At 36.4% G+C, this 12640-nt stretch overlaps 1 protein-coding gene across 1 annotated transcript in view; it reads right to left on the bottom strand.

Annotated features, from left to right (window-relative positions):
• Positions 1-5775, bottom strand: part of LOC103602645 (mirror-image polydactyly gene 1 protein-like) — a gene marked incomplete at its 5' end in the record, with an annotated part of 47578 nt that extends 41803 nt beyond the window's left edge. Inside the window, one exon of the mRNA XM_008587068.1 lies at positions 5552-5775. Coding sequence (XP_008585290.1) covers positions 5552-5775 — 224 coding nt within the window. The remainder of the gene's footprint in view (positions 1-5551) is intronic.
• Between the last annotated feature and the right edge of the window lie 6865 nt (positions 5776-12640).

Raw genomic sequence — 12640 nt, 5'->3', positions numbered from 1 at the left:
CCCTGGGGTGAATCCCATTTGATCACTGTTTGATGTGTTGCTCTATTCTGTTTGCTAATATTTTGTTGAATATTTTTGTATTTATGTTCATCAGAGATATCGGCCTGTAGTTTTCTTTTTTTGTTATGCCTTGTGTCTGGCCAGGGTGATGCTGGCCTCACATTATGAGTTTGGGGAGAATGGCCTCTGTTTCAATTTTTTGAATAGTTTGAAGAGAATTGGTGTTTATTCTTACTTAAAACTTTGTTAGAATTCAGCAGTAGAGTCATCTTGTCCTGGGCTTTTCTTTGTTGTGAGACTGCTGATTACTGTTTCAATCTCATTGCTTGTTATTGGTCTGTTGAGGTTTCCTATTTTTTCTTGGTTCAGTCTTTGTAGTTGGTATGTGTCCAGAAATTTGTCCATTTCCTCCAGGTTTTCAAATTTGTGGGCATACATTTGTTTATAATTGTCTCTAATGATTCTTTGCATTTCTGTGGTATCAGTTGTAATGTCTCCTTTTTCATTTCTAATTTTTGTTATTTGGGTTTTCTCTCATTTTAGTTAGCTTAGCTAATGGTTTGTCTATTTTGTTTATCTTCTCAAAAAACCAACTTTTTGTTTCATTGATCTTTTGAGCCATTTGGGGGTTTCTATTTCACTTAGTTTTGCTCTGATCTTAATTATTTCATTCTGTCTACTAATTTTGGGATTGGATTGTTCTTCTTTTTCTAGTACTTTGAGGTGTAGCATTTGGTTGTTCATTGAAAATCTTTCTATTCTTTTGATATAAGTGTTTATTGCAATAACTTCTGTTAATACTACTTTATGGGACCGTGCCCTTTTTCTAAGCAAAAGTAACAGATGGCCTAAATGGATAAAAGGTGGCGCCCAAGGGAAGTTAAGGGGGAGGGTTAAGCATAGAGAGGCAAGGCATGTGAACATTTGACCTTTTCAAGGATTGGCCTAAGCTTGGAAATCCCTGCCTGCTAAGCATATAAATATGATCGTTTGTGTTACAATAAACGGAACTGCCTGACAGAACCCCTGCTGCGTGTGTATGTGTATGTGTTGGTTCCCTATCTGGGAGAGCAGCAGCGTGCTCACCCATCTCTTGGAATCTCTTTTTGCCCTGCATCCTGGGGGGAAGAAAAAGGCAATCCCTTTGGCCCCAACCCTCTAGGGAAAGGAAAAACCTGTTGGGGTCCTGTGCGGCCACCGGAGACACCCAACTCTACTTTTGCAGTACCTCACAGGTTTTGGTATGATGTGTCTGTATTTTCATCAGTTGCAAAGAACATTTTTGATTTCCTGTTTAATTTCTTCTTGAATCCATAGTTTGATCAGGAGCCTGTTACTTAATTTTCATGTATTTGTATAGTTCCCAGAGTTTTGCTTATTGATTTCTAGTTTTAATCTGTTGTGGCCTGAAAAGGTACGTGAAATAATTTCAATTTTTAAAAATTTGTTGAGACTTGATTTGTGACCTAATGTGGTATATCCCGGAGAATGTTCCATGCGATGATGAGAAGAATGTATATTCTGTAGTTATTGTAAGAAATGTCCTGTAGATATCCACTAAGTCCAGTTGGTCTAAAGTCTAGTTTAAATCCTGTGTTTCTCTGTTGATTTGTTGCCTAGATGATCTGTCCAGTGCTTAGAGAGGGATGTTCTGAAAAATTTTAAATGTAGAAGTAATTTGACCTGATTTATGTTTTAGAAAGATTAAGGCTGGTGACAGTGAAGAAGAAAAGCTCTAAAGAACTAAGGCAGGTAGACTGGTTTTATGATTACTGTAACAGTTTAGACAAGAGATGATAAAGATGGGGTGAAGGGAAGCAGGAGATATTTAGGCAATGTATAAAACAGAGATTGGTGGCAAAGTAAATGGAAAAGGTAAAAAAGAGTGAGGAAACAAGGACAGAACTAAAGTTGGTAAAGTCCGTTAATTGAGACAGAAAATAAAGAATAACAGGGAGGACTTTATTTTCAGAGGAGTGAAGAATAGAGTTTTGGGAACATGAGATTGGATCTCAGGAGACAGACAAGTATTAAGATAAAAATTTGAAAGTTATTTGGCTAATTGGTAGTAGTTGAAGCTCACAGAAATGAATAACATTCATAGGAACTGTGTAGAGGTAAAAGAAAACTAAAACCTTCAGAGAAACCATTATTTAGGGATAGCTGGGAGACATATTCCGTTAAAAAAGCAGAGTAGGAATAGTCAGAAAAGTAGTAGAAGTAGAAGAAAATGGTTCCATAGAACCCAAGAAAACAAAGGTCTTCAAGAAGGAGTGGGACAGTATTAAATGATAAAGAGAGTTTAAGTAGGAAAATATCCTGAAAGAAGACTGGATATGTCATTGGCATGCCTGCTAACCTTTATAAGTCCTAAAATAATATTATGTAATTATATGGTTATATCTTATTATCTATGTAATTCCCAGGCTTTAGGACATAAGCTCCCTCCCTGTTTTCAAAACAAAACATTAATTAAGTACTAAGTGAATGGTGAGATGTATCATGTAAATTTTTAGGAATACAAGAATGACTAAGGCATGGTTTCTACTCTTAAGGTACTCACATCCTAGTAGGAAGGACACAGTTATAGATAAATAACACAATAACTCTGTATACAGCAACAGGCTATAAGGTTCGACTAAGTGAGAATACTGCTGTCTGAAAAAGCTTCTAATAATACACTTTTTAAAAACAAAATACTAGGACAACACACAGAAGAAACATTTTATTTCCTAGGAAGTTGGAGAAGACTTTGTAGAGAAGATGCAATTGAACTGGCTTTGCTAAATTGATGAATATGATGATACTAATAATATATTTTATAGAATGCTTATAATAGTAACTGTCACTACACTAGGCATTCCACATGCTATCCAATTTATTCCTCACACGAACCCTGCCTGTGAAGCCATTATTACTGTTTGAGTTTTTATCTGAAGAAATTTTGCTTACAGAGGTTAAGTAATGTGCCCCAAATCTCACAGGTAATTAGTAGGAAAACAGGGATTCAAACCCAGGACTGTCTGACCTGACTACAAAGCCTGTCTTCTATTCTCTATGCTGCACTGACACTCATACAATGAATAAGGTTCTTATGGGGGGAAAAGGCAGAGCCCTTCTGAGGAAAAAGATAGTGTGGTATGCAGTGAAATGCCAAGAGAATGAGAGATTATGTAATATGCATTGTTCTGAAAGCATCACGTGTATTATCTAATGCTCACAACAATGTTAGGAGGTAGAAGTTTTACTGTCCACATATTATGTTCCACATCGCACAGCATTTTAAAGTAAAATGTCCAAGTTCATACACCTAAGCATTCTGAATCTAAAGTCTGAGCTTTTAAACCATTATGCTATATTCCTGAAGATACATGAGTATTTTAATTCATGTTCACCATGATCATGTGTTGTATAATAAAAACATAGTTAGAAATGGGCCAATGAATTTAGTAGTTAGAAAATTACTGGCGATCATAAGAACAACAATTTCAGTATGAGAACTAGCCATAGTGTGTTGAGTAGCAGAGGAGTAAATGAAAATTGAAAAATTAGACATAGTGAATATAGATCAGTTATTCAAGAAATTTGCTTGTGAAGAGAAAAGAGAAAATGTGGGCCTTTTTAGTTTAAATTTTAAGTTGGCTGGATAATGACATATTTTCAAAAGATTTTCCAAAATATTTGCTGATAATAGTAATTTCAGTTTATGTAAAGAGAACTAACATTATCTTACAAAGCCATATAAGTTGATTTCCTTTAACAGGATAACCTTCCTCTTAAACCCAATAAAATAAATGGATGTCCACATTAACTTCAATGAAGTAATACTTCATGTGATTAATGGCTATTAAAAATGAAATAGAGTAGATTGAATATGAAGAGGAAAGTTTGGTAATATTTCATCTATGTCTTACTGTTGGAAATCTTTTATTACCAACTGTTGGTAATGAAAAATTTATAATTTAAATTTAACATTTAACTCTTGTAAACAACATAGTTGTACTTAAACTCTGCTCCACACATTGGTGTCATTCCATTAAAAAGTTTTGAACTGTGGTTAAATGTGCAAGATAAAGATGATATTTGTTTGTCAAATGGTTTAAAATTATCCAATTTAAAGCATTATCTAAGATAATTTTATTTCTACTTCTTGGTGTACAAAAGTTCTTTCTTTTACAAAACAATGATAATAGTTGATGAGATCTAAAACAAAATATACAAGGTTGACAACATTTTCAAAGATTTTTTAAAAATCTAATTGGTCTCTGGGAACAATATTTTAGGAAATTTCAGTCATGTATAGAGATTAAAAGATTACATGTAAAGAAAACTTTGAAATTTGTAATTATTATAGATTTTGAGCAAATAGGGCTATTCAGATCCTGACTATCAAAAGTTACTGATTGTGATTTACAATGAAATGAGATCTACCTATATATATCATGTTGTTCTTAGAATGTAATGTTAATGTGCTTTGTGAATAAATGGATATAGTTTTTGACTGAATATGAACCTAATCTATAATCCTACAGAAATATATAATACTTGCATAAATCAAAAGTTTCAAGGTACACTGGTAGTAAAGATTAATATTTCTAAACTGTTTTAAAATGATCTTCACTGTAGATTTATCTGACTTTAGACTGTCAGTCAAAATATAATTTCAGGGATATTGGGGAAATAGTTGAAATGACTTATTTTCAAATGAGAAGTAGTGAGAAGAGAGAAGCCTTGAAGTGAGCACTATTTCATACTGTAAAACTGAAAAAAAATTGTTAAGAAAAAAGATATATCTTAGAAAGTGAAGGTGATTAGGTATGTGAATGATGTAATGCTGTTAACAATACATACGGAAGGTTACAAACGACAAGTTCTATTACATTAAAGCTGCCTCAGAAAATTTTGCTACAATGTTCAAGTCCCATAAATTAACAAGTGACTTCTTTGCCTGGTAAGTTATTTGTTAACATTCTGCTAGCTGTCACAAGGACTGATTGATTATGCAGCATTATTTAAATTTTAATAAAAATGCAAAGATCATCCTAAATAAACAAATATAATTATGCACTGTGAAAAGCTGTATTGAATACTTCAGAAGAACAACACAAGAAAATTAATTTCACTGTACTGGATTCTGTGCACCTAGAAGTCTCAGATTGCAAGGTCACAGATGATATCAACTGAAGCAGGATTATTGTGAAGCTAAATGAGTACAGCAGATAGCTTGACTGCTTCTTCCCTTTGCTAATAACTTTGCCTATTAACTTGGGAGTGTGAAATGATTTAAATTGTATGACCTCCATGAACCGATGAAGATCAGTTATTAAATAAAAACGGTTTGCCCTAAATAGTAATAATGTTCCCAAGAAAATGTCTTTTGACCCCAAATATGGATATGATATGCAATCTAAAAAAGTTCATTTGGTTCAATTTACTTCTGTCTTAAACTATTAATCGCATGAACAGTAAGTATATATTGTTCAGTTCTCAAAAGAAAGTATTTTTTGTTTTGTTTCATGTTTTTGAAATAATGCAAAATCATTTTACTCACTTCTGAACTTTTTCATTGGCCACTTGGGAGGCCTCTACAGCATGCCGAAGCTGTAATTCCATGTTTGCTAGCTCTGTCAGAGCTTGTTGCAGTTGGGTAGCCAGTTCCTCATTTTGTTGTTGAGTGATGGAAACAATTTTCTCTCTGTTTTTTAAAGCTTCTTCATAGGTACTGAGCGTATGGTTAAACTGATCCTTTAGATTTTCTTCTTGAGATAAAGATTTGTGTAGACTGAAAAAATACAAAAATAATTTAAACATAAATAATGTGCTGACTGATCAATGCTCTATTTAACAAAAAGTATCTATTTAGAATCTCTATTTCTAAAAATCAATAAAGAAATACTTAAATGAGTAAATAAAAATAATTTTTATGCCACAATATTATAATTGATAATTATTCTGTTTCTCTGCTTCTAGGCTGTAAGCTAACTAGACAAATGATTATTGCTACCAAAGCATACAAAAAGATGCTGCAAAATGTTAATTATACCAGTGTAAATATTACATTCAATTTTATTTAAAAGGAATAGCAGAGAATTGGAAAATAAAGTATCTCAAGGTAAATAAAAGAGTGTAATAAGCTGACTGCAAGGAAGTGAGAAATAAGAGAATGGGCATCAGTTTAGTAGATCCAGGGTCTATTCTGCTAAGCACTTAATGAGAATGAATGAGGTTTGTGCAAATACCAACCTGCTTTATACACAGCATTTTCTTCTTGTCACAGCTGAGATATAGATGAAGTTAAAAATCACTAGTTAGATTGCAGAGAAATAGTATATACTCATATATATATATTTTATTAATGAATCTATGCCAAATACAGCCACTCATTAAATCATACAGAGAAATAGCATATAAATTAAGACTAAATGAATGCAGAAGAAAACGCAAACAAATAGAATCCTAAAATGCTAAAGGTCAAATCTTTGATATGTCATTACACCTACCACCTGAGGTTATTTTGAAATGGCACCAAGCACCTCACTCAATTAAATAAAGACATTTTGAAAATATAAATATTTAATAAGGGAAATTTAAAATCCACATGGGAGATGTTCTTTTTTTATTAAATAAAATAATTTCAGTATATGCATACAAAGGAAATGTCGATTGGAGACTCAAAGTAAAACAACCTAATGATATAATACAGATTGATAATGTGAAAGAAAGCAATATAATTCTAAAGCCGCAAAGAGCTAGTAAGTGAACTTTAGCACTGGCCTAATATCTAGTCTGATACTTTATTTAAAACTGTTCAAACTAATTATAAATTTCTTCTTTTTTAAAAGTTACCTATAATGCCTTTACAGTGTCCTCACTTTGGAGAAGGTGTCACATAGAAATAAGACAGACATGAAACAAGGACAGTTAGTATGCCAAAAAAAAAATCATTTCAGGATTCAAATTAGTCCATAAGAGTAGAGACAATTGCTAAACTGTGGTCAATTGGTCACTACAAAAAAAATTAGAATGATGTGAAGTCTTAAAAAGTATCTTTTTCCATGGTTTTCACATTGCTATTAGTCTAACTAACCTTATTTCATTTCTTCTCAGTACTTTCTACCAACCCATATGCCTAAAGACTTCTGTATCTTGCCCATTTTCCTATTCTGTGTCCTCTCACACTTTCTGCATCCTGACCATTCAAACCAAGTTCCAATTTCCTTCAACCCACCCTCTTTATCTACTTGAAAGATGCAAGAAATAAAAAAACTAAAAAGAAACAAAGAGAAAAATCTTTTTAAAAAAGTCTTTATGGGGCCGGCCTGGTGTCCTGACCATTCAAACCAAGTTCCAATTTCCTTCAACCCACCCTCTTTATCTACTTGAAAGAAGCAAGAAATAAAAAAACTAAAAAGAAACAAAGAGAAAAATCTTTTTAAAAAAGTCTTTATGGGCCGGCCCGGTGGCGGCGGCGCTCCCGCCGAGGGTTCGGATCCCACATACAGACTGGTTCCCGCTCACTGGCTGAGCGAGGTGTGGGCGCAGCACGGAGGGTTGTGATCCCGTTGCTGGTCCCGGTCCGGTACGGGCGCGACACTGAGGGTTGTGATCCGTTGCCGGACACGAAAAAAGACAAAAAAAAGGAAAAAATAAAATAAAATAAAATAAAAATAAAAATAAAATAAAATAAAAAGTCTTTATGTTCTTTACATTTCAAATACTATTAATTACATTTTAATTATTATATTATAAATTACTTAATGTGCACACATCTAAAATATTCACAAAAATGTAAAAACAAAATACAGAACAAATACAGAAACCTAGAAGACTCTCCAGTGTTCCCTCTCTGTTTTTTCTCCTCCTCCCCCAATAATTATTAATCTAACATCTATCAAGATTAGTATTGGCTATTTTTGAACTTTCTGTCTGGCTCATTTCACTCAACATCAGGTTTATGAGATTCACCCTGTTGTTGTATGTAGTTCATTGTTTTTATTACTATGAAATATTCTGTAAAATACATATACCACAACTTATTTAGCCATTCTTTGCTATTGCTATGAATATTCTTATTTGGGTCTTTTGATGAACCCAAGTATTTATATCTAGAGTAGAATTTCTCCATAGGGTGTATGTATGTTCAGATTTAGCAGATGCTGCAAACAATTTTCCATATCGATTGTACCCACTTATACTCCCATCAGCAACATATGAGAGTTTTAGTTGGTCTTCGTCCTCTCTCAGGGTGGTATTGTCAGTGCTTTTAACTTTAGCCCTTCTTAAAGGGTACAGTGATATTTCATTCTGTTAATGCTGTTTTTGATGAAGCTAAGTTCTTAATTTTAATGAAGTCCAACTTATTGTTTCTTTAGTGGCACTGCTTTTTCTGTCCTATTAAAAAAATCTTAGCTTACGGGCCGGCCCGGTGGCGCACTGGAGAGTGTGCTGCTTGGGAGCGCGGCGGCGCTCCCGCTGAGGGTTCGGATCCCATGTGGAGACCGGTTCCCGCTCACTGGCTGAGCGCAGTGCGGGTGCAACACCGACGGTTGCGATCCCGTTGCCGGTCCCCGGTACGAGCGCGACACCGAGGGTTGCGATCCCGTTACCGGTCAGTAAAAAAGACAAAAAAAAGGAGAAAAAAAAAAAATCTTAGCTTACCCCATTCCTTTATATTTTAGCCTTACATATATGGTCTCATTTAAAAGTCACAGTGGGTCAGCTTAGTTTGGGAATTCTGCATTTCTGTATCATGTCTAAAGCACTAACTAGTATGCTATAACCAATTAAGTATTAAGAATCAATCATTTAGTTTTTAAAATCTCACTATTATTAAAATGATGGCATCCTGATTTAATTCTCTAATCATTCTTCACTTCCTAGTCTTTAATCAAATAAAATTTTTTGGACAAACTTATACCTGATTTTTATTTTTCTCTCACATGGAAAGTGATTGGGACCTTTACTCTCAAGCTCCAAAAGCTACTCATTATTTAAAATGCCTTGAAAATCTTTTAATTCTCATCAAAACCTTCTCAAACAGCAGCAGTAGCTGCAGTGATCTTTTAAAAAAGATGAAGTAGATAATGCCACTTAAAATTCCTACAATAGCATCTCATTTCACGCAGGGAAAAAACCTCTAAAAATACCAAGGTACATATTTCATCTCACTAATCCTCACAAGAACCTGCATGAGAAATCCTATTAATATTCCTTTTTTACTAATGAAGAAATTGAAACTAAGAGAGGCAAGTAATTTAATCTATTCCATACACTTAGCAGAGCCAGAATTTCAACCCACAGTTTTTCTCCTTGTGCTTGAACACTCTATACTTGTCATAGTCTACAAAGCCCTGCATCATCTGGCCTCTATACCTCCTCACCTTTTAGCCAGGCATTCAGTTTCTCAAGTACAGCAAGCTTTTTCCTGCTGACGGCATTTGTCTGGAATGTCTTTCCCTCCGTGCTTCCACCTGACGGACTCCTAATCATTCTTCAAGTCTGAGCATAAATATCACTTTCTTGAATAAACCCTTGTGACTCTTCAAACTAAATTTTGATGTTTCCTTTGTTAGTCTGTCTCACAGAGTCTACTCTTTACCTTCTTAAAACTTCAATAATTCGCATTATTTTTTTCAATTTCAACTTGGGATTTAGTTCCCAATTATAACATATTAATACTCCATCTATATAGGGCAATTTTTCTTTATGATAATACATTCTTTAAGAACTTGAATAAATCACAATATTTATAATTCTAAGAGAATTTTTCTGTAGGAATAAAAATGAAGTAAGGGGAATATATTCCTAGCATATATAAATCTACAACCACAGAAGCATGTTTTTGCTTCAGTGGTGTTTTTTCCCTCAGAGCACTCATCCCTAAATTGACAACAGGGCTCCATTGTTTAGCTTTCTTCATAGAGTCATGTCACATTTAACTTCTTTCCAAAGATACTAATTTTCCTTACATGAGTTACTAATTTTCAGATGCATTTTTTCAGCATAACAGTAGCATTACAACTTAATAGTACTTATATTGTAAGGGAATATATTTTAAGTTTTAGTAAGAAGAAATGATATGATAACAGCAGAAGAGTCATTAAACCACTCTCAGAAGTTTAGTTTCCATTTACCATGAAGGTAATGAAATAATACTATAAGCATGGTTTCAATTCACTCTTCCAGTTTTGAAATTATGTAATTTTTAATGAATTTAGTTTTTCTAATTTAGTATACAAAGTGAGACTTTAAAAATATTTTTACTTAGTAACATTTCATCTTATCATATTTGTAATTCTCATCAAGTAAGACTGTACATTATCTCCATGCTGCTCACAAAATTTAGTCCCATGGCAGGCCAAAGTAGAAAATGCCCTTCAATGGGCATTATTCCTGTAAGCAGCATGCAATAATTTCCTGTCTGCAGTGGTTTCTGTCTTTGTTTCAATACTTCCTGGTCTATTGCCTCTGTGGTCCTGACTGTTTCTGGTCTCTGACTCTCCATAATATCTCAACTTAAAATATCTTGGAATATCAGTTTTATGACATAGTTACATGTTTTGCTTGCAAATATTTATATTCTCCTCAACTTGTCTGCTTACCTGCTCATTGAACCCTCTCTCTCTCAACTGTAATGTCACACATGGATTTAGTTTATTCCTGCAAATAGTACTTTTTCACTTATATCAAATTTTTCTTTTTTTTGTGACCGGTTAGGGGATCAGAACCCTTGGCTCGGTGTCGCCCGCACCGCGCTCAGCGAGTGAGCGCACCAGCCAAACCTGTATAGGATCCAAACCCACGACGGGAGTGCCGCTGTGCTCCCAGTGCCGCATTCTCCCAAGTGAGCCATGGGGTCGGCCCCACTTATATCAAGTTTTGATGCTACTTTTCCTGACTTCCTCTCTTGTCTCCATAATGAGGTATTACTCAAGATCAACTCATCATCCTACAATATGCAATTATTTTTCTGTTTATGCTTCATTCATTTTATAGTAATGGCTCAATTAATTGTGTTTTCTATATATGCTATTTTAATTAGATAAATATTTTTGGATTAAAGCAAGATAGCTGACTAGAGTTGTTTGGTGCCAGTCCCCCCCCACCCAAAAAAAGAGAGACCAAAACAACAAATAAACAACAATATTTTGACTGGAATGAATGAAGAAATATGCTGCAGAGTACCAGGGGAGTGTTGAAATCCTTGTGGAACATGAAAGACCAGGATAGCACCATAAAGAGCAAAGCAAGACATCCTGCTTCTGCCTTGCTTTCTCCTTGCAAGGATTAGCTTGGAATGAGGTGGAGAGAAGATAAGCTGGAAAAACCCAAGTTGTATCCACTGCTGCCAAAATGCCAGCAATCCCTGCCACAATAGACTCCCCCAGTCCTCTCAGGCCCCAAACCCAATTTGGCAAATAGCTGGGAGTTTGTGCAGCTGCACGGCCCCACAGTAGAAACCTAGGTAAAGCAACCCTCATCTTCCTGACCTTAGCAGCTATGGCACAGTGCCAGCTTGAAAGCAAACCCACTGCTAGTGTGTATCCTGCCCTGGGGGCTGGTGGAAATTGATTCCCTCCATCCTCAAGCCCCACCTTCATTCTACTTTGTTCACAGGAGCACTGGTAGGGATGATCCTGGCTAACTGGAGCCTAGAACAGACAGAAAGACTAATAACTCAGCTTCTGAACCCATGTGGCACCCCCTATCCTTAAGGAGAACAAGCAAACCTGCTCAGCAGAGAAGCTGCCAATAGGCAATAGTCCACCACATTCACGTGCACCCACCCTGCATAACCCACTAGCCTGAAAGCCAATCTGGTGGTAGGTCTGCTTCCACCTGTGGCCCTTCACAGGGCTGCTGGGCCCTGTCACACTATTGTATTGCTGCTCCCTGACAGACAGTGATCAGGCAACAGCTTTGCCTCTCCGTGGCAGGCCTGTACAGAGCTGCCGGGCCTGGCTACATACTGGCAGCCCTGCTCCAGGATCAACAGCTGATACAGTGGCTTTACATAGCACTGCCAGGCTCTGTTGTACCACTGCATGCCTACCCCTTGCCTGGCAGTGGATCAGGTAGTGGCTTTGTCTTTACTGGTAGGCTCTACAGAGCTCTTGGGACCTGATGCACCCTTGCAGGCCTGCTCCAGGCTAGATAGCTGACCTGGTGGCCCTCCATGGAGCTACCAGGCCCTGCAGTACTGGTGCATGCCTGCTCCCTGATGGACAGCAGATCTGATGGTAACTCTGCCTCCACCTGGTGGCCCTCCATGAAGCTGCTGGGCCCTGCTGCACTTGTGCACACCAACTCCTGGACAGGCAGTGGCATCTACTCCTCCGAGAGACTTTCATGGAGATGCCTGAACCTCCCACTTTGCCCCCACATCCAGGCATACCTATATCTAGCCCCAAAGTGGGTTAGGCAACACACCACCCCGAGGAGAGAAAATCTCAGAGCTGCATACCCACACCTTGCCTAATAGCTGGTTGGGCAGTGACGCTGCACCTCAGAGAGATTACCAAACAGCCAGTTGGCCCTCTGCACCTGCGCACACCTGGCCCAACAACCAGCTCAGAGTCTCTGACCCAGCAAAACAATGCCAGTGTTGTTACAAACTCTTACACTCTAGGCAATTGAGGTA

This window comes from Galeopterus variegatus, unplaced genomic scaffold (assembly GCF_000696425.1).
Source record: "Galeopterus variegatus unplaced genomic scaffold, G_variegatus-3.0.2 Scaffold4243, whole genome shotgun sequence".
Lineage (NCBI taxonomy): Eukaryota > Metazoa > Chordata > Mammalia > Dermoptera > Cynocephalidae > Galeopterus > Galeopterus variegatus.
Note: the sequence above shows the minus strand (reverse complement) of the source record. Positions and strands in the feature narration are given on the sequence as shown.